We start from the raw sequence: 23128 nt of genomic DNA on the forward strand, positions 1-23128 counted from the left end.
AATGAACCCATTGTGCTTAAGTTTTAACCCAGTTTTTATCATTCATTCAGGAGAATGATTTCTTTTCCAAAGAGATGTTCTTTAGTTATCACGTCCCATCTTACAATTGAGTTCTTTGTTAGTTTTTGAAATAGGTGTAATCTTTTGACTCTTCCAGTAGAAAATTCCAAATTCCATTACTTTTGCATTTTTGCTGTAGTTGTAAATAATGACTTTTTTAAATGTGCAACACTTAGGGATAAGAAGTATGTCTAATGAGCTGGGATGGAAGTAAAGGACAGAAAACTGTACTTGAACAGTGATTGAAATAAAAAAAAGTATGTCTAAAATAATGATGTAGTACCAATTAAATTGTGTTAATTGAGGGGATTTGAAGGAAATTCTGTTTAATATTAAATAGTAGTTAAAATAAACAGTTCCAATAGAGTAAAATAGTAGAATTTCAGTGGTATCAGAATTATAATATAAAATGTTAATATTAACTAGGCAGTAATATTACTTAATCTTAGTTACACAAGGGCTCTTACTACAAAATTAAAACAGTAGGTGCTACTCTTCAGTGTATACCTTGTTCTCAAATTGTGGGTTGTGGTTTTCTTGGAGAACTTAAAATTGCAAAGTTGTGAAAGTATCTTCAACCTGTTGATAAAATGTTTCTGGATGGGATGAGGAGGAAGGCACCTTGGTATGCTGAATTCTCAGCAAAGTGCCTGGCAATCGAAGTCTTCGAGAGGTTTCAGTTATTTGTGCTAAAGTCTCTGTTTTGACCTCTATCACTAAACTTATCTCTGATGGTGCCACTAAGTTGTTTGCTAAATTATTTTCCTATAAAATTGCATGTGAGGAATTAAGGGCCAGAAGATACTTAACTGTTTTTATAGATTACATATTCTTGTAGCTAGAAATTTACCTCTCATCCCCATTTTTTTATATTTGCTTTTGTGACTTCTGATATGAATGTTCTTTTCCTTAAACATAAGGCTTTGGCAGCTCAAGTACATCTGGGTTTAACTTCAGCAATCCTGGCATCACGGCATCAGCTGGTTTGACATTTGGGGTGTCCAATCCTGCCTCTGCAGGTTTTGGAACAGGAGGACAGCTCCTTCAGTTGAAGAAACCTCCAGCTGGAAACAAAAGAGGAAAAAGATAAACATATAGGTTGATGTGTTGAGATAATCCATTGCAGCATTGTTTATTCTGAGTCTATTTTTCTAAAATAGATGCAGTAATTAAATTGCATCCCAGGAGATTTCTAAAGTTTTGATATTTTTCCCTACTCGGGGATTTGAACTTTGTTCTAATTTGCCATGCTAAACATCTTTTTTTCTTGTGAATTTGAACCCCAGTTGTATATTTTTCTTTATTTTGATTCTCAATGTAAGAAATGTTCTGATTACATCGCTGGTTGGTAAAACCTACTATTTAACCTAGTGTTAACAGCAACGTTTTGTTGATACAGTTTACATTATTTGAATATATGCACATGTGTTTCTTATACAGATGAAATGAACTCTAGGGCCTGTATTAGAATCAGTTGGTTTCTTGATAAAGGTCTTTTGAACTACACTGCAGGGCATCTTGTGAATATGTATATAAATATATACGGAATAATACACACAATTGTGTGTGCATATAAAATATATATTTACAGACCTACAACTTTTGCCTCAGACTGTTTCCCTTTTCTAAGGGTATTCCCTTTTTCACCCTTGCAGCTTCAAGTCCTCAGTGCTTGTAGAATGATGAGCTAGAGGTACCAGGTTATTGCAGTTATGTGCTTAAAGACTTAGTGAAATGGTTCCTGTTGTAAATATTTGACCTACTCAACTGTGTTGCCCCTAGTTGTCTTCATTTTTGTTTTTCACCTTCACCTTCAACAGCTGCTGTAAGTGAGGAATACTGTAAAACTCGTTGACCAGGTTTTAACAAAGGTTACTATCCTTCATGTCCTCATATTGCCTATATGAGATGTTTTTTCATATCTGAGATGAACCTTCAAGAACGTGTTTGAACTCCAGACTGGTGTTCTGGGGGCAAAGAGCTTTAAGCCAAATTGATTCTATGCAGGTGAAGGATGCACTATGACTTTGGTGGAAACTTTTCTAGCTATTCCAATACAGAGTTCTTTCTTATAGGGCTATTGATACACCAAATGGAGTGGCTCATCAGCCTCTTAATGTCTTAAGTGCTTAATTTGGAATAGAGAGACAATATATTTTAAGACAAAGTATTTGTAGCAACTATAAACTATCCCCTGTTTTAACAGAGTTCCAGTAATAACACATAGGCGTGTCAGGTTGCACCTGTTAATACTTGTATTAGTACCAGTGACTTGGAGTGGGTGAAAAAGAGAGCCCTTGGAAAGAGAACTGCCTTAGCCATGATTTCAAACAGAAACCATTAGGTAGATGTATGTATCTTTCAAGTACAGTTTTCAGATGGGATGTGAACATGAAATTTCATTGAAAATAGTTTAATTTTTTTATATAGAAGCTTTTGTACATAATGTGCATCAAGTGAATGTTTTCAGAAGCGCTTCACCGAGGCACCTTTTTCCTAAAATAGGTATTGCATAACACATGTGTGTGTGCACACACATGCACCGTCAGTGTGTTAGTTTTGGTTATAAAGGTATTGTCGAATCCATTTTATTTATCTGCTTATAGCAATGATTGGCTTTTTGGAATTGAATTTTTTGCGCCTTCATGCATTAAAATACAGAAAATGCTTTGTTCTGAGCTCTAAAGCTGTTTTTATTTTTGCACACTTCTCTAATACTACAGTTCCCAGAACTAGATTTTGGGGAAGGGTAGTAAAACCTGTGATTTTGTGTTTTGAATTAGTCAGAATTAAATACACAATTACAACAAGCTTTTTAAAAAAGACATTGCATTGTATTGCAAAAATCTGAATATTTATATTTCTTGTTTTTTCTTTATATATTTTACATTTTAAAATGTTGAACCACTGGAAATTTGTAACAGATCAATTTGTGATAGAACTTTAAATGTGTTGTCATTGTCTCCATTGTCTTCACTTTGTCCAGAGCCTATTATTAAGTAAACAATAAAATTTATTGTGTCAGTTGCTTTGAATCTTTATAGATGTTAGTAGTTCTTAATATGTAATTTTCTAATTATTGCTCTTTTATTCCTTTGGTTGGTTTTCAGTGTTTTCACTGGTTTATACATCTGCTTAAAAAAATAAACTAAACTAAAGACTGAACACAGGACAGTAAGTTTGAGTAAAAAGTAAAATTCTCCCTCAACTCCTAGGTCCCAATCCCACTTGCTTCCCCAGAGTATTCACTCTTAATGGTTTGGTGTATATCATTTTAGAACCTTTTTAAAAACATGGGGGTTTTTTTCCAACATATGAATATGAATGTTTATTCCAATTTTTCTTTTTTCTAATTTTCTCATATTTTCTCATGTTCTCTTAGATCTTTTTTCTTTTTAACAAATGGGTTAAAAATCTATGTATTCTGTGACTTACTTTTTTCCTCTTTAATGATACATCATCGACATCTTTTTATGGCAGTCCCTGCAGATTTACTCTTTACGTGCTGTTCAGTAGCATGGATGAACAGTGATTTGTTCCAATTAATACTTGGTGGGCAGTTAGGTTCTTGCCAGTGTTTCAGTATTACAGAAAAAGCTGCAGTGAATAACCTTTTGCGTGGTTCTTTGTGCTTATGTTTAATGTTGCTTTGGGATTGATTCTAGAGGAGGAGTTGCTGAACGGGGGCACACAAATTGTATGTTTTAATGTCAGATTGCCTTCCAAAAATGCTATAAAAATATACACTTACGCAGTTTGTATGAGTACCCATTTCCCAGCAATCTCTAAATGTCGATATTATCAATCTTAATAAGTTCTTGTGAGGTGAGCTTTCTAATATATAAACATTCTCCACTTCCATGTTAATATCCTTTGTCCATTTTTGTACCAGGTTATTTGGGAAGGTTTTAAAGAAAATGATTTATAGATCTCTGTAGATAATGGATGTTAATATTTTTTCCTGTGAGAGAGGATGGACTCGAATCTGCTAGTTTCAGAACCCTGTCTTGACCCTGTAAGATCTTGGGCTATTTACTCAACTTTCCTAGACCCCAGCTTTATCATCTGAAAAGGGGATAATAAAGATGGTGGATGATTGGGTAGCGTAAGCCCCTGACGCTTTACAAGCAGTTACTGTTCCTGCTCTGATAACCTACTCCTTTAGTTATGGAGGCTGGATGCTGTAGGGAAAGCCAGCCTACCTTATTATTTTATTCTGCATGTGTGGGGTTGGGACAGGGAGGAGAAGATGGCTATTCTAGGACACTTACCCTTTAAGATGAACTTTAATACCTTACTTGTCAGGTTTGTGGGTGGTGGTTTTTTTTTTTTTTTCCTTAAAATCCTATTGGGATTTTGGTTAGGTTTATACAAATATGTTTCATCTGGGAAGAATTGACATCTAATATATACAGCATGGTATATACGTTTATTGGGTCTTTTATTCTTTTAGCAAGGTTTTACAGTGTTTTTTAGGTTCTTGATTGTTTTTCCTAACCGGCATCTTGTTTTATTTCTGAGTGGTTGGTACAATTTTATTCATAGTATTACCAATGTAGGTTAACTGTTCTTTTTTCCATAATATAGTAAGCCCAAGTAATGTCCTACCTATCTCAAATAGTATTTTTTGAAACAAGGAAATTCGAATAGTTCCTTTAGAAGTACTGTAATGGGATTTGTGTGTGAAATATTCTATTTGGAAGGTCTGTCACAGGACGTTACTTTGGCATCCCCTTCCTCCATGCCGTGCCCCACTCTCTCACTGTGAATAAGCCTGGCTGCTCTGCACTGTTTGGATCATACATCACAAGGTTGTTGCTAAGGAGACACAACCCTGAGACTCGCTAACACTGGGCCAGTATCCTAGAAAAGCTAAGATGAGGGCCTAATTTAAATCTCATTCACAAAGTCATCTTTGCCTATCCGTGTATCACCCATTTATAGAGTGTGTAGTCTGTTCTGGGCACCACCCTCAGAACTTCATAAACTTGACCTTGTTTAACCTCAATATTACCCTCTAAAGCAGATGGGTAAAGCAATTTATTTGATGTCACATGGCTGTTAAGCCATGGAGCTGAGGATTGCACGTTGATTTTCATGTGTAATCTCGTAAAGACACTGAAGATAATGTGACTATATTAAAATGGGGAAATTATGAGTATATAATATAATAGACTGTAGATCAAGGCAAGGTAAGGTAAGGTAACAAAGGGCCGTGGGACTTAAGGGAGAATTATCATACCTAGGATGTAAAGAGTGAAGAAGCAAGGGCCAGACCTTTTCCCACTATCCCTATGAAGGAGGTTCAGAGGGAAAAGCTAGTCATCCCAGCATGGAGGGTGGTCTGCCCACCTTGGAAAGGGTAGGGGGAGCAATTCTGGCTAATTGAATCTTAGAAACTGTAAGAAGTTTAATGAGAAAGCCTTTTCAGTATGGCTTACCTGACTCCTGTAACCCAAAAGAGCACCCTGCTCTTAAAGTAAATGAGATTAGATTGACTTTTTGCTGTACAGACATGAATCTCAACTGGCCCAAGTAAACCATGGAAATGGAGGCAAGAAGCTTAAGCTGTTACCAAAAGGCTGCAGATAGAAGAATAGGGATTACTGGAAAAACTGGTCATGGCCTGGAATGTTTTTGTTTTTCCTCCTCAAATCTAATTCACTTTTTCTCTTCTACGCAATCTTTTAATAATAATAAAGAAAAAACCCCCCACAAGGTTACAGTACTGAAAAGTGAACTATAGATTTAACTGGCAGAGAACTTTTGTCATCCCCACCCCACCATCTTTGAATCCCAAAGTAGCAAGCTAGTTTAATTCGGTGAACATTTATTAATATTTGCTGTGTGCAAGTCACTCATGGGAGCACAGGAGGATATAAACGTGGGTAGGTAACAGTAAGAACTAAGGAGAGGCCAGGGCCTTTGGTACTAATTCCTTTTATACAAATGAGAAAAAAGAGGCATGGAGAAGTTAAATAACTTTTTTTTTTTTGGTTCTGAGCTTTTATTTGTTGGGAAGTTTTTCCAAAATATTTTAGTGATTATACTATTATAGTCCCATTTGTTTTCTCCTCTTTATCCCCCTCCACCTTGCACTCCCCATACTAGCAGCATTCCCTGCTTCCCCTCCTCCCTTAGTTCATGTCCATGGGTTGTACATACAAGTTCTTCGTCTTTTCCATTTCCAATACTATTCTTAACCTCCCTCTGTCTGTTTTGTACCTGCCATTTATGCTTATTCCTTGTACCTTTTTCCCATTCTCCCCCCACCCTTCTCTACTGATAACACTCCATGTGATCTCCATTACTATGATTCTGTTCCTATTCTACTTGTTTGCTTAGGTTTTTTGTTGTGGTGGTGTTTGTTTTTAGGTTCAGTTGATAGTTGTGAGTTTGTTGTAATTTTACTGTTTATAGGTTTGATCTTTTTCTTAGATAAGTCCCTTTAACAATTCATATAATAATGGCTTGGTGAAGATGAACTCCTTTAACTTGACCTTATCTGGGAAGCACTGTATCTGCCCTTCCATTCTAAATGATAGCTTTGCTGGATAGAGTCATCTTGGATGTAGGTCCTTGCCTTTCATGACTTGGAATACTTCTTTCCAGCCCCTTCTTGCCTGCAAGGTCTTTTTTGAGAAATCAGCTGATGGTCTTACGGACACTCCTTTGTAGGTAACTGTCTCCTTTCCTCTTGATGCTTTTAACATTCTTTTAATCTTTGGCAATTTAATTATGATGTGTCTTGGTGTGTTACTCCTGGGGTGCAACTTCTTTGGGACTGTCTGAGCTTCCTGGACTTGCATGTCTATTTCCTTTACCAGATTGGGGAAGTTGTTCAAATAAGCTTCAATTTCTTGCTCTTCCTCCTCACCTCCTGGTACCCTTATGATTCAGATGTGGGTATGTTTAAAGTTGTCCCAGAGGTTCCTAAGCCTCTGCTCAGTTTTGTTTTGTTTTTTTAATTCTTGTTTCTTTATTCTGTTCTGGTTGAATGTTTATGTCTACTTTGTGATCCAAATCGTTGATTTGAGTGCTGGGTTCCTTCCCTTCACTGTTTGTTCCCTATATATTTTTCTTTATTTCGCTTTGTGTAGCCTTCACTTCCTTTATTTTGTGGCCATACTCAGTCACTTCTGGGAGCAGCCCAGTTACCAGTATTTTGAACTCTGCATCTGATATGTTGGCTATCTGGTCACTAAATTACCAAGTGGATGGGCAGGAATTCAAACCCAGGCAATCTTCCTAAAGTCTAGGCTTTTAACTCTGACTGCGTGCAAATTATTGGGTTGGCCAAAATCTTCATTCAGTTTTTTTTACTAAAGACATTTTTTTTTTCATTTTCTGCAATAAGTTTATTGATTCGGATATTTTGAGTATGACAGCTATTTCCCATTATTGGCTTCTAGTGGATATAGGCCAGGGGTGCTGCTAAACATCTCCCAATGCATAAGACAGCCCCACAGTAAGGAATTATTTGGCCAAAATATCAATAGTACCAAGAAAATTTGCAAACCACTTTTGATGTGTTCTATCAGTCACAGCACCTTCTCCATACACTACACAATTTTTTGTGTTCCATTTGCATTTTTACCTTTTAAAATAATAAAGCACAAAAGGCCAAAAATGTTGCATATCTTATTACATCTTCAGTATTAAAATGGCTACACAAAAATTCACCTATTTGGTAATATTTTTAAAGGCATGGTGATACGACAGCTGTCACAATATAATCTAACAAAAGCATTTCGAATGAAGTTTGAGATAACTAAGCACTACTAGAGCCATCATATGGAAAAAACTGAAAGCACTTTTGGCCAACCCAGCGATACAAGGTGGGATTTCTTATTGAGTGATAGCATAAAAATATAAAGAAAATCCTTGAGAAAGCAGAGGAATAGGTGGCTTTGAGCAATGAGTATGAATAGGATTTGTTTTTATAAAGTATTTACAATTTGAATTTACAGAATCACATATTTAATGAACAATAATCCTGAATTTGAGCAACATGAAGGGATAAAAGTAAAAGTAACGACTACACCCACTCTCCAGAGGAAAGTTCTTGTTTCTTTATCTTGATTCATACTATTTTTTCTTTGTTAGTTTTAATAGCTGTATAGTATATAGGCCCACATTCTATTTAACTAGTTCCTTGTGGTAAATATTTACTTTTTATTTTTTTGCTATTGGAAATTTAGTAGGATAGGTGAAAACGGTATACAGTTTTATTGACATGTCTCTGCTTAGAGTGTTTGAACATTTTCATATAAGTATTGGCCATCTTTTTCTAACAGTTAATCTTACACCTCTGTTTCTGATCTTTTGTTTTTTTTGTACAGAAATTTAATTTTTTTATATATTAGTCTTTTTTAATGAGTTCTGGGAATGAGTGGGAACTCAATGGGAGTGAAAAAGAGAGTAAGATATTTTACATTTTACAGTTTATGAAGTCTTTTTTATTTATTAAATCATTAAAATTTCATGCCCTGGCCTGGGTAGCTCAGTGGGTTAGAAGTTTGTCCTGATATGCCAAGGCTGTGGGTTCAATCCCTGGTCAGGGCACATAGAATAATCAACCAATGAATACATAAATAAGTTGAACAACAAATTGATGTCTCTCTGTCTCTCCCTTTCTATCTAAAAATCAGTAAAAAAAAAAAAGTGAAACTTTATGATTGTTTGAAGATGTCTGTAAAAGATTCAGCTGGGTGGCTAGTCTGATTGTAATTAGTGGTAATTATAATTAGAACTGAAACTATTACACATACCACTTTACCAAGTGCTTTTGTAATGGAGTAAAATGCACTGGGTCTGACTCCATCTTGTTCAAACCTTATTCCCATGGCCATCTGGTTAGTAGCTTCTGGTTAGTCCCACCTACAGATGTGTTAATCATTAGAGGAATGCTGCTTGCTTCTTGAGTTTTACAGAAACAGCCCTGCCCATTTTCCCTTTCCTTGACATAAAAGAAGCCTGAACTTTGTACTTTTTTGAAATGGATTTGAGAAAGTATCTTCTTTGATGCTTTCTCAGTCAATGAACCTTTCCTTAGTCCAAACTAACATTTTGAGTTTTGGCCTTTTGAAGTGTTGGGCATGTGGACTTTGGACCAGTAAAAATTTGGTGAGCCAGCCAGGAGATGGTGTCCTTGGGCAGGCCAGCCCCAGCTGGGGTTTGCTTCCATCAGTTCTGAGCAGCTGCCAAGGCCTCTTGCCCTGAGTGTGTGGGAGGATTGCCTTGGGCCACAGCTTGTTTGGTATAAGGAAAAGTTTTTGGACTTTTGTCTATCACTGTTTTTATTTTTTGTTGTTGTTGGGGGGATAAGTTGCTCCCATGTGTGCAGCCAGGAATCCTTCCCCTCTAGCTGAGCTTCCTCTCAAAACAAAGCCATTTGCATTTTGGGACCTTCCATTTGAGAATAGGACCAAGATTATTGGAATCCTTCCTTTCTGTCTGGGCTTTCTCTCCCTTGGGACAAAGCCATCTGCATTTTGGAGGTCTTCTGACAGCAAGATTATTGGACTCTAACCATTCTTGTGTCTGCAAATCAACTCGATTTGGAAGTAGGGTAAGTCACTCCTGCGTGTATAATCAGGAACTCTGTTCCCTCCATTTGGGCTTTTCCCTTGCGGTAAGCCAATTTGTTTTGCATTTGTTTGGGGTACCATGTTGGAGAGGGGAATGAATAATTATAGGACTTGTACCCAATTTGTGATTGGGTTCATTTGCATTCATTATTCATTTGAATTTGATATTTGTAATCTGAAGTTTGGTTAGGAGAATACACAATTTATTGTCTTTCATGTGTATCATTTGTGTGTTGACCTGAGGCTTCTCCCTCCCCTCACCCCTTCCCCCCACATATTCTGATGCAGGTGTGTGGCAGGGTGCCATCTTGTGCTTTGGCCACATCACAGTGCCCTCTTCCTCCAGATTTGCCACTTTAAATTTAGGCACTTTGAAGCTGCTCTTTTTACTCTCTGAGTTTCTGACTTTATTGTGCATACTAGCTTCTGTTGTTTATTGACAAATCCACCTTAAGGGGCACCCTTGAAGGAGAGGATCTCAGGCCTGTCACAGAAAATGGAATCCATTCTTTGACTGATTATAAATTAATTTTAAAACAGCTTTAAAGGAATTCCTACAGCATGCAAAGCTTTGGTCATCTAAACAAAATACCTCTGAGTTTTGCATTGTAGTCAGAACACAAAAGCTAGCATTTTAAAATAAAAGCTATGTTATATGTGTGTTCATTTGTATGTTTGTGTGTGTTGGTATGTGTATAACATATTTGTACCACTGAATGGTATTGCTACCTTGTAATATTAAAATGGCTTAAACAAACAAGTGCTTTATGAGAATTCTCAAAAATATAACAGAAACTAACCCAAACGCTTTTCAGAATCACATGATCTAGGAAATGTTTGCTCTTAAAGTTGGTTTTGAGTTTGTTTTGGTTAAATAGACATATCTTTAGGATCATCAGTGTTAAATAACACTTCTGTTCTACCAGGTTGTTTTAATAACCCCTTTCTCTGTTGTATCAATCCAAGTTCACTTAAGAACACCCAGGACAACCCCACTGCGAATGAAAATTCAGTCAGAATGTCTTCTGAAATCAAAAGGAGATGTTCTCCTGTACTGGCCAAAGGTACATCCCCAAAGTCAGAACACACAGACAAACAGATCCCAAGTTACTGACTGGAAGACAATTAACAAAAATCAGTAAAGCACAACTCACTTCTGTGCATCTTTGTCTTTACTTACTTTTATTTCTAACATTCTACCTGCCTTAAACCATCTCCTTTAGACATATAAAATTTCATTAGCTTTCTTTAAATTTATTCAACTGACTCAAAAGGGAAGCTCCCCAATATTCTGACTATGTACCTGGCTATCAGAAAGATGGTTTGGGGCCAGTGTTTGGCAGAACCTTATCTTCCTGGTGGGGAGTGGGAACCCATGAACACATGATTAGAAATCTTTAAATAACTTTAAGAACAATAAATAACCAATGAGACCACTCAAGCCATAGTTTGTCCAAAGTAGGCCTTAGTCTCTCTGGCTTAAGTTGTATTTGATAATTGAATTGCTTTGGATTATGTTCTAGCTGAATAGGTAGTATCTGTACACTGGTCATGTGTTGCTCAGGAGCTGTAGACCAGGACATCAAAATACTAGTACTGCAGGATGACGATACCCAACCAGGCACATGTAAATATTTGCAATTAGATACGAGACAGTTCCATTCCTTAAATACCTAGGTTTACACCCCTAATCAGCATCTGTGGGCTCTTTAACAGTTCTCTACCTTGTATGGGTGGATGATGGTTATTGCCAAGGCAGGTAGAAAGTGAATTAGGCTGATAACAGTATGAGGCTCCTTACTGAGGCTTAGGAACTGCTGCAAAGGAAGTTCCCCTGGCTGTGTCTGGTGAGGCAATGGCATGGCCTGATGCCTTAGCACCAGAGCTGATAGTGTCGAGTACTGTTCAGTGCTTCTTGAGATATTGAACCAGGGGAGGGTACAGTTGAATGGGGGTTGGACTGGTAACTTCTCCCAAGTTGGACAGGATGCATCTTTCCAGAGAGTGAAACGTGTTCCAGCCAGCCAAAGTGATCCCTGTTGATCCCCTTGAAGTCCAGGCTCTGTGGACAGGAACAACTCCAGGAGCACTGATAGGCTCTTTTGGTCCTTTAAAGTTTAATCTGAAGATTCCTTAGGAGGATTCCCACAAAGCAGATTTAAAGGTAGCTATGTGGTGAATTACTTATTCTTGCTACACTTACACATATAATCAGGCCAAGTTTATTGAAACTAGACATATTTCACAGGAAATTAATCTTAATTTGGCTATCTTTGGTAAAAATGGGGGTGATTTTAGAGAGAAAATTGTTTCAATAGGAACTATAATACACCTTTGTGTATGTCAGAAACTAGTGCTATCCATCGTCTTTTTTGAGTTTTGTTTTGTTTTCTACTTGTAAACTGGACTGGATCCCGAAATCTTCGGGTGACTTGGAATCACTGAGAACTAAAACCGCCCTTTTCTTGAGCCTCACAATTAGAAACTGCAGATGGATGACATGGCATAAATTTCAGAGACAGCCACAACAGCTCATGCTTAAACCACCTCAGGGACTGATGCTGTGTAAGCCACACAGAAAGTTTACCTGAGTACCTGATGATGTCATCAGAGACATTTCAAACTACAGAAGATGTTTCTGGCCTACAAACTCAGAAACTGGTTTACAATTTTCTCTGATCATGAAACTTTACTTTTTTGTTATCAAATGCCGGTGTTATTTAACCTGTATAGTGTACAGTTTGGCTCATTTGATTGCCTAGTCTCTGTAAGGAAGTGTTTGTACAGTGGCCAACTCATCATGGTTTGGGTCCTGGGGGACATAATAAAAGTTACTCTTTATTCTTTGTTTCGTATTAGGGTACAGGTATCCTGGTCTGCTGCTACTTCTACTATTGCTGTTGTCTCTGCTTATGAATTTAACACTCAGAATGCCCCCTCTAAAGTTTGGGAAACATCGTGGAAGAGGTGGGCGTGACACTGTAAGAGCCGGATAAGAGGGGCACACTGGACACTCAACTGTGACTCCATCTTAAAAGTTAATCCTCCCTTTTAACTGAACCTGCAGATTGAGGAATGAAAAACAGAAATGGGGGGATTGCTTGATCTCTCTCTTTGACTCCATCTTGTTCAAGCCTGCCTGTTCCCAGGGCCTTCAGGCTAACAGCTCCTGGTCATGAGTGTATGTTCACGATACACCATATTTTGCTGTGTATAATGCACACCCACTTTTTTGTGTGCATTATACATGGGATTGTTAGGCTATTATACCCATGGTATGTCATCATTATACCCATGGATAATGTGCATCCTTATTTCCCCCTCAAAAATTTGAGCAAAAAAGCATTCAATTATACATGGCAAAATATGGTAGTCTTTCCTAGAAGTCAGCTTTTGGTCCCCACTTGGATTGGCTGGTCCAGGCCTTAAGAACCGAAAGTGCCAAGTGGCCTGTATGACCACCGTTCCTACAGGTGACACCAGCACCCAGAAATAATGGAGCTAATACAGGTGACTGCTATTCACTAGGATCTTACTAATGCAGGTTCACTAGGCTTTTGTTACTGCAGATTTAATCCAAATCTATACTAACCCAATAACAATACTAATCACTCAGAAACAGTCAGTAATAACATCACATGAGAGAACTGGGGGATAAGGAATTCGAGTCCCAGAGTCTCAGTCTGTAGGTCTGGGACACAGCATGGTGGGCAAGGGAGTTGTCAGTGTCTTGCAAGGAAGGATCTCCAGAGCCAGGGGGGAGCAGGGAAGGTGAAGTCAGTCCAGCAGGACAGAGCTTCCAGTGACTGATGCCAAGGGAGATCAGCATGGTGTAGGGCAGCATCTTGGTGTGTGTGGCTCAGCTGTCTCAGCAGTGGTCTGGAGCCTGCCTCAGTTATACCTCAAAAGTGGTGCACTCCACCCTTCTGGGTTTCTTGATAAGTGTCTTGGCACCCCTAATGACAAGTGGGGAATTTCCTCAGGAGCTTGTCTGTGGGTGGTCCTGCTCTATAGACATGGCTGTTCCGGTCACGTGTGCAGATATCCTAGGTGTGTCTCCTTGCCAGATGTGTCCAGCATGACTTAGGTAGTTTCCCTCTTGAACCAAAGTGTCATGGCTGACTGGCAGTCTTCTTGGTTGACACGAGTGACTCCATTTTGTTTCATATACTTTATACTGTCTCGCCGGGACCAATGCCATTTACTGTTCCTGCTTTCCACACTCCTGCTTAGTCCTGCACGTAGACATGCTAGTCATTAGAAGAATTCTGCTTGCACCTTGAGTTTTACAGAAACAGCCCCTCCCTTTTTCTCTTTCCTTAACATAAAAGAAGCCTGAATTCCATACATTTTTGAGGTGGAGCTGAAGGTTACATCTCTTCTCAGTTAATGCTTTCTCAGTCAGTAAACCCTCCTTACTCCAAACTCAGACATGTTGAATTTTTGGTTCTTGGAGCACCAGGCACACAGACTTTGGACCTAGAACACTTTGAGAGTTGTAGAGCTCTTGAACGTTGCAGTAACATTAAGGTAGGTGATGTGACCTTTTTCTTTTACAGGTGAATAATTTATCCAGAGTTATACAAGTGCTAAGTGATGATGCAAAGACTCGATTCTAATATCTGAGGTGTCATCTAGAGAAACCTTCACTTTCAGCTCAGTGTCATTTTCAAATTTAATTCTGATGCCTTCTGTATTGTTAAAAATGGAGAAGGCAGAAGAAAAGTTAAATTACTATGACCAATGAGGGTTTTTTTTCATTTCTTTAAAAATATGTTTCTCGTAAGTAGATGTGAGGACTTGATTCAAGGACAACTCTTAAATAATACAAACAATTAGTTCTGTTATTGAATTATATGTCTATAGGTACCACTTTGAAAACTGAAATAAACTCTTTTAACTGGACATACTAGACCAAGCTCTTATTAGATGTAATGATTTTCTTTTAAAATGACCTTTAGAGAACTTCCTAAAAAACTACCACTTTTAGATTCCTGATACAGATTGAGTCTGTGTGATGTGTTGTGTGTGTGTACAGATGTAATTAAAATTGCATTTATATACAAATGAAACTGACAATATAGCATTAAGAGCTATCCCTTTTTTTAATGACATATAAATATTTAAAGATCCATTTTATGTTTGTGTATTGATGCTTTGCCCCTAATTGACTTAATTTAGTCCAGTGGATTTATTACTCTTGAAAATAGCAGAATTGTTTTCATTTTTTAATTCTTTTTATAAAAAATAAGAGTTCAAAGAGTAATATGTTTCTATAAGGTTTGTCACAAAAGCAGCAGTCTTCCTTTTTTTTTCCATTTCAAATCGACAGTTGTCACCTATCATTAATCAATGCTTTTGATCAATTCTGTTCTCAGTCCCACTTTGACTCCTAGTTGCAGAAAAACAAATAGTTTCCTTCTCAGTTTTCCCCACTATAAGTTTAAAATTTAGCTTTCTTGATAGGCCAAGTCAGTTACTTTTTCATTCCAATTTCTAAAATTGCATTGCCATTACCTCTTTTCATATCCTCATTGTCTTTGTGGTTTTAGGCCATCTTTTAAGTTTTAAAATCTTTTTATGGTAATTTTGTTGGAAATTCTTTTCATTTTTTTTCTCTTTTAGAAGTTCTAATTGGTTCTTTAAAAATTACACCTGGTAACTTTTTGATAATCTCCTAATCCTTATTTATACTTCTCTAAGCCTTATTTAACATATTTTATATTTGTCATTTATAAATCCAACAGCTAAAGTCAGTAGGGTCTGATTTTACTATTTTATTTTTCTGTTCACTTGCTCAATGTGGCTTGTCTTTCTCTTTGCGTATTTTGTGACCCTTATTTGTGAGCTCTTCGTGGATAGGACTTTATCTTTGGGAATTCTCTGTGGCCGAAGATGTGTTCTGTTCCTTCAGAGAGGGCTTCTGTCAGGCACCTGAGAGCACTGGCGACCCAGGTCCACTGTAAGATAACATTGCACTCTGAGGAATTTTCAGACCATATATGTAGTGTAAACTGAAACCATAGTCCCTTCTGAGAGACAGCTCTACATATGAATTCTCAGAGCAGAATTTTGTTTCCCTTCAGAGAGCCAAGTCTACAACAGGTAAGTTTTCTTTGTCAGACTCTTCCTTTCCTTCCCTCCTTCCCTCCCTCCCCTCTCTTCCTTCCCTCCCTTCCTTGATTATGGTAATTGTGTTGACAAAGGGGGTGACAAACTATGGCCTGTGGGCCAAATCCAGCCTATTTCCTATCTTTGTAAATAAAGGTTTGTGGGAACACAGCCATACCCATTTGTTTACCTAGTGTCTGTCTACTCCTGCTCTACAATAAAAGAGTTAAGTAGTTGGGACAGAGACCACATGGCCTGTAAAGCCTAAAACAATCCCAGCCTTGTGGCCCCTTAGAGAAAAAGTTTTCTGAGTTCTAGTATAGTCCTTTGGTATCCCTGTTCTTTAAGGGATTCTGTGATCTCCTTACCTTGCATGGCTTGTATTACTTAAGATACAAGGGCAAAACTGCTCCTTTATTAAAAGACCTCAAAATACAGTGGGTTAAGCAAGGTAGCTTATTTCTCTTTCACATAATGGTCCAAGTAGTTCAGTGCTCTCAGAGGCCCGGGCTCCTTACAGTGCTCTGTCCTTCTGGGAGTGATGCCCTTGTCTACATGATGCAATGTACAGGGTGGGGCAAAAGTAGGGTTACAGTTATGAGTACACAGAACGGAGTTTATTCTTTATTAGTATTTATGTGTTATTTTCCATATGATCAGCTGTAAACCTACTTTTGCCCTGCCCTGTATTTGCATTCCAGCCCATGAGAAAAAGGAGAGAGTGGAGGGAAGAACACTTCTTTTCCTGTTAAGTTACATATGTTATTTCTGCTACATCACATTGGCCAAAACCTAGTCACAGAGCTGCACGTGAGGCCAGGAAAGGTCTTTCAGGAGGTGGTCATAAACTTAGCTAAAACTCCTGTTGCTGAAGAAGGGGGAATGTTCACTGGGGGTCTTCCAGAAGACAGCCATCAGATCCTGGCCCTTGCGCTTTGCCTCCTAATCAGCTACTAAACCTGGATCACTGGCAGTTCCCAGCCTCAGTGCTCCCCCTTCCTCAAGCTTTCATTGCATTTTTGGCTTCTAGGAATTTACCTACCTGCCTTGCTAGCTCATCTATGAGTTTAACAGGTGTTTTGAAACACCAATTGTATCCATCATTTTCAGGTGTTTTATCATGGGAGTGCATTTTAGAAGAACTAATCCAAATATAGTTTTAAATAGAAAGGCTTTACTTAATTTTTATGGGTATATATTCTATTGCATCTGTCTTAGTCCTGATGTGATGTAAACTGATCTAGTTTGCATCTGATCCCAGCAGTGATTGCTTTGTTCTTTTACCATGACCCAGGTTATATCATCCTTTCTTTAGAATCACTATACTCACTTAGCTTTAACTTTACTTTAGCTTTCACTTTAGCTCTGTTTCTGGTGTTGCTTTCTAACTTTATGTTCAGAGGTTGTAACTGGAGGGCTGCAACTTGATCGTTTAGCCTACAGGAAGTTTGCTGCTTTTTGAAAATCAGACTTTACATAACACCCCAAATATTTTACTTCTGAAAAGTCAGTGGGTAGACCTGGTGGCAGGACATCAGCTTCCCCCACCTCCTCTGAGCTGCCCCCTTCAGAGATGTCCTTTACCCTCCCACTTCCCACCATTCTCTACTGTCTCTTCCACACGCATAATTTTGCTTGTTGAATAACCTGCCACACCAATTTCATCATTCACTGCACTTCACACTGGCTTGTCAATTCCCCTCCCCCTCTTTAACTATCACAGTTCTCCTCTGTTGTACACCCTCCTTCTCTAGGGTTATGACTACTCTAGTGAGGTGGGGGAGATATTTTCTTCGTTTTCCAGTCGGGAAAACCAACTCACAGAGCCAGGCTTCTGGCCTTCCCTGTTCACACAGATGTTACAATGGTTATTCTGCTTACAAATTTAGGAAAGAAAACGTGGGTAGTTCCTCAATGCTGCAGAAAGCCTCTGGTGATCAGTCATTACCAGATTGGAGCTCTGCAGTGCTGGACAGCTACCAGCAGGGGGCAGGAGAGATGATTTCCTCCTTCTTGAGGGCTAGTTATCAATTTCTTGCATTGTTATTCAACTATGTTTTCTGACCTGCTATTTTATGGCTTGAAGTTCTATTAGGGGTCTTGTTTTTGTGTATGTCTTACTCTTTTTTAGGCACATTTATAACAAAGAATGATTCTGATTACTGTTTATATCTTATTAATATATTAGCTGGGGGAAAAAAGATTGGTCTAAAGAACAATGTTCTTTTACATAACTTAGCCAAAAATAGCAATGTGCTGACTAACCATTTATTCTTTTTCATCTCAGGAAGAATTCCTTCTGCTCCTACACACCGTTTTATGTGCCATTGGTTTAGAATTAGTGATTCTCTGCTTTTAAAATCCTGTGCTCTCTGATAATAACAAACGTATTTAGTAACCACCTGTTTGAAGCCACGCAGGAGTGTTTGCTTAACCATCCTGCCGTGTTCCAGAATCAGTGCATTAATTTGTGCTGTCCATGATGGTGGGCCCTTGCCATATTCGAAGACTTGCCATATGGCTAGTGTGGCTGAGAAACTAAACTTTCACATTTCCTTTGAATGGATTTAAAATTTAATTTTAAAACTGACATTTGATTCAAGTATTTGGCAACATTTTCAAAAGATTTTATTTATTTATTTTAGAGAGGGGAAAGGAGGGGGAACAAGAGGGAGGGAAACATCAGTGTGCCAGCACTCAATCCACCAAGCCACACCAGCCAGGGCCAAGTATTAGGCAATATTTAAGTGTGTTTGGAACAATTTGGATACATGTGTTTGCTTTTTCAACTGTAAATTTTATGAAATTTAAATTCAGGTCAAGCAGTTCCAAGGCAAATTTAGTATCCAAATTGAGAAGCATTTAGGTACAAAATTCACTCCAGATTTTGAAGACTTGGTATAAGAAAAAGAATGTAAAATATTTCATTAATATTTTTATATTTATTGCATGTTGAAATGATTAGATATTTGGTTAAATAAAACATGTTACCAATGTTAATTTTACATGCTATTTGTTTTAATGTGGCCAGGATAAAATTTAAAATATATATTGCTTTACATTTGTGGGATGCTGTTGCTTCAGATGGTACTAACCATGTGGTCCTGAGTCCACATGTGGCTTGTCATACACCTAAAAGAGAATTAAATTACAGACATTTAACTCACTTCCTTATTAAATCTCTGTTAATTGTTCTAACAGCTGCCTCCCTGGTATCCCTGTTTTCATCCTTCCCACCCTTGCCCATCATCGGAATTCTTACACTTACCATCTCAAGATGCAGACAGGATTATGGGAAGCCCATATTCTTTGTTGTTTTTTATTCCCAACTTCTTAGCATAATATAAAAGTCCTCTCATGGTCTAGTCTCTACTTCCACCAGCTTGCTCTTCTGAAACCCTCCCACACTAAGGCCATTCCGGAACGCTGTGTTCTTTTCTCCCACTTTGCTTTTACACCATGTCTTGTCTGGGAGAAATGTTAGCCTTTCAGCACCCTCTTTCCTCCCTCTTCCCCATCTTCTCCAGCAAATCATCAGCTGGATATTCTCCATGTCTTCTCTCTGGTTAGTCTTTGGACTTTACAATCCAGGTTTGCCACATTGTATTTTTGCCACTAGACAGTATATTCATCTCCTACATTAGACTGCATAATACCAGGATAGGAGCCCTGTCTTGTTTTTGTTTTGTTTTGTTTATCGTTAATACTTAGCATCTAATTTGACTCCATAAATAGCTTAAGAATTAAATAATTAATGCAGTAGGAAAGGGGCTAATTCAGTGATTCATTGTTAACCTTTTCCATATGGGTATTAGAATGGGCTGCTAGGATTAGAATCTCTGCTGCATCACATATTAGGTGTATGATCTTGGCCAAGTTGTTTAACATCTTTGTGTGTCGTTAATAAAAGAGGAATAATAACACCTGTCTCACAGGGTGATTGTGAAGATTAAAATGAGTTAACATGTAAGATACTTAAGTATCTGCTTGGTGCAAGCTAAGCATGCAATAAATATTAACTATTATAATTGTCAAAATATGGTTCCAATTATTTTTCCTTTTTTCCTTAGGTGAGAAGTCACAGGTTTTAACAGGACTTCGAAAACCCAGTGTTACAGAAACCAACGAAATAGGAAGAAAAATCCTGTTCTGAACAATCACTGAATTAACCAATATTTACTTGACAAGGAACTTCTGATGATCATTTTGTGCATCTCATTAGTTAAGAACAACTATAAGTATTAGAGTGAGTTTGGTCATGGTTTTTAGAATTCAGGAAAGACAACATGGCCTTGATGTTTAAGGATAATCTAATACCAAGAGTGTTGAAAATAATTGGAAAATAGGCCATTAATTCAATGTGTATAAGGAATTGTGGAAAATTCACATGTGGAATAGAAAAAGCTGATAAAAAATACAACTGACCAAGTATAGTGAATTAAATATTTAACTTGAATTATGCAACTCATTCTTTTTCAAAAAAAGCTTTATTGAGATATAACTTATATACCATACAGTTCACCCACTTGGAAGGTACATTTAATAGTTTTACTGTATTCACAAAGTTGTGCAATATCACAATCTAACTTTAGAACATTTTTGTCACTCCAAAAGAAGTCCCACACACATTAGCAGTCATTCCCCATCGCCACCACTACCTCAAGTCCTAGGTAACCACTAATCTACTCTGCTTCTATATATTTACCTGTTCTGGATGCTTCATATAAATGACTGGCTTCTTTCACAAATCAGCATAATGTTTTCAGGGGTCATCCATGTGATAGGATATATCGGTACTTCATTCCTTCTTATCACTGAATGATATTCATTTTGTGGTTATAACACATTTTATCCTTTCATAAGTTGGTGGTCACTCAGGTTTCCACTTTTTAGCGGTTATGCCATGAATATTCATGTACATGTGTTTACGTGGACATGTGTTTTCAATTCTCTTGAGTATATACCTAGGATAAGAATTGCTGTTCACATAGTAATGCTGTATTTATCATTTTGAGGAACTGCCAGACTTTTCTAGCTGCCTCATTTTACATTTCTCCAGCAAAGTATGAAGTTTTCAACACCCTCATATCCTGTCTTTTTATTTTTTTAAAGATTTTATTTATTTATTTTTAGAGAGAGGGGGAGGAAGAGAGAAAGAAAGGGAGAGAAACATCAATGTGTGGTTACCTCTCGTGTGCCCCCTACTGGGGACCTGTCCTGCAACCCAGGCACATGCCCTGATTGGAGTCGAACTGGCAACCCTTTGGTTCGCAGGCTGGCGCTCAATCCACTGAGCCACACCAGCCAGGGCTGTCTGTCTTTTTTATTATAGCCATCCTAATGGGTTTGAAATGGTAGCTCACTGCGGCTTTTTTTTTTTTTAGATTTTATTTATTTATTTTTAGAGGGGCAAGGGAGGGAGATAGAGAGAGAGAGAGACATCAATGTGCGGTTGCTGGGGGTCATGGCCTGCAACGCAGGCATGTACCCTGGCTGGGAATCGAACCTGCAACACTTTGGTTCGCAGCCCGCGCTCAATCCACTGAGCTACGCCAGCCAGGGCTGCTCACTGCAGCTTTGATTTGCATCTCCCTAATGACTAATAATGTTGAACACCTTTTCATATGCTTATTGGCCATTTGTATATTATGCATTTTATTCTTATGATGAATACACTATCCCTATGTTTATTCTATTAACAAATATTTGCTGAGCAACTATTATGAGTCAGACACCTTTCTAAATGTTGGAATAGGTAAGAGAACACAGGAAACAAAAATTTGAGCTATCGTGGAACATATTCTAGTTGGGGGACACAGACAATAAAGAAAACAAGTTAAACATATAGAAATGTTAAGTGGTGATAGGTGCTGTGGAAAGAAAATAGAAAAGGATAGAGACAGCTGGGGTGGGTTGGGGGGTGGGGCAAGACTTTCCATTGTCAATAAAGCAGCTAGAGAAAGCCTCACCAAGAAGATGACATTTTATTAAAGAGAGAAGGTAGGCATAATGGAGGGAGCCATGCAGAGACATTGACAAAGCAGGTGAAGAGAATAGCACAAGTCTCAAGGTAGGAGGATTCATTAGCTCATTCAAAGAGTATCAGTGTGGCTGGAATGAAGAGGAGAAGGAAAGTAGGCAGAGATGAGACTCTCATAGAGTTGCAATGAGATCAGATTGTTTAGGGCATTACGGGCTGTTAGAAGGGTGTTGGCTTTCACTATGAATGGGATGCTAAGTCTCTGGATAATTCATATAAAGGAGTTGCGTGATCTGACCACCCTAACAGGATATTTGGAAGTGCATGTGTATGCCCACTTGTGGGTGATGGGGAATTGGTTGCCACAATGACTGGGGATCATTTACAAATGAACCTAAAAACAAAACAAAGCAAAACTAAACTAAACTAAACACTAAGCAAACAACTAGAATAGGAACATGACAGAAATGGAGATGGAGGGTCATTAGTGGGAAGGGGAGGGAGGAAAAGGTACAGAGAATAAGTAGTATAAATGGTAGGTAGAAAATAGACAGGAAGGTTAAGAATAGTATGGGAAATATAGAAGCCAAAGAACTTATATGTATGTACAACCCATGGACATGAATTAAAGGTGGGGAATGAGGGTGGGAGGGGGTGTGCAGGGCAGAGGGGAATAAAGAGGGGAAAATGGGACAAATGTAATTGCATAATCAATACAAGATACTAAAAAATAAAATAGTACAAAAATAAAAAAATAAAGATAAAAAGAATAGTATGGGAAATGGAGAAGCCAAAGAACTTACATGCATGACCCATGGACATGAACTAAGAGGGGGATTCCTGGAGGGAGTGGAAGTACCAGGTAAAGGAGGGCAAAGAGGGAAAATTGGAACAACTGTAACAGCATAATCAATCACATTTTAAAAAAGTATAGGTTATGTGGGACAATAATAAAATAAGTACAAGTATAATAAAATGTCTACAATAATAAACATATATATAAACCACAAAATAAGCATAATAAGTATATATAAGAAATAAAATAAACATAAATTGTGTCATAATAATAAACACCTGTGGGGGAGCTTTGCCTGCAGAGTATGCCCCCCCACCCCCACCCCAGTGTGGATGAGAATAAATCTACCAAGATGTGATCTGCTTGGGGAGGAAAGGTGGCCGATCTCTCAAAGAAGAAGGACCAAGAGCCTTTTCCCCAATGGGCTTTTATTGGGTTCACTTTGCACAGGAATACAGGTAAAGCTCATCAGTCATGTCAGGCAGTAAAGATCAAACAATAGATAACATACAAAGAACTATGAGGCCTTATTCTGAGTCAGGGTCAGTTAGCTAAAGGGCTATAAAACTTTGGGAAACAAACTTATTTCCT

General features: G+C 38.0%; 1 protein-coding gene across 2 annotated transcripts in view; it reads left to right on the top strand.

The window, feature by feature from the left end:
- Positions 1-20208, top strand: part of NUP58 (nucleoporin 58) — a 61422-nt gene extending 41214 nt beyond the window's left edge. Inside the window, exon 15 of one of the 2 annotated variants that reach the window (XM_028504474.2) lies at positions 19832-20208. In XM_028504474.2, the coding sequence (XP_028360275.1) occupies positions 19832-19914 (83 nt within the window). In that variant the 3' untranslated portion in view covers positions 19915-20208. Of the gene's footprint in view, positions 1-980; positions 3102-19831 lie in introns of those variants that run through there. The other variant, XM_028504472.2, reaches the window with a different exon arrangement.
- The last annotated feature ends 2920 nt before the right edge of the window (positions 20209-23128 follow it).

Source organism: Phyllostomus discolor, chromosome 2, assembly GCF_004126475.2.
Source record: "Phyllostomus discolor isolate MPI-MPIP mPhyDis1 chromosome 2, mPhyDis1.pri.v3, whole genome shotgun sequence".
Classification (NCBI taxonomy): domain Eukaryota; kingdom Metazoa; phylum Chordata; class Mammalia; order Chiroptera; family Phyllostomidae; genus Phyllostomus; species Phyllostomus discolor.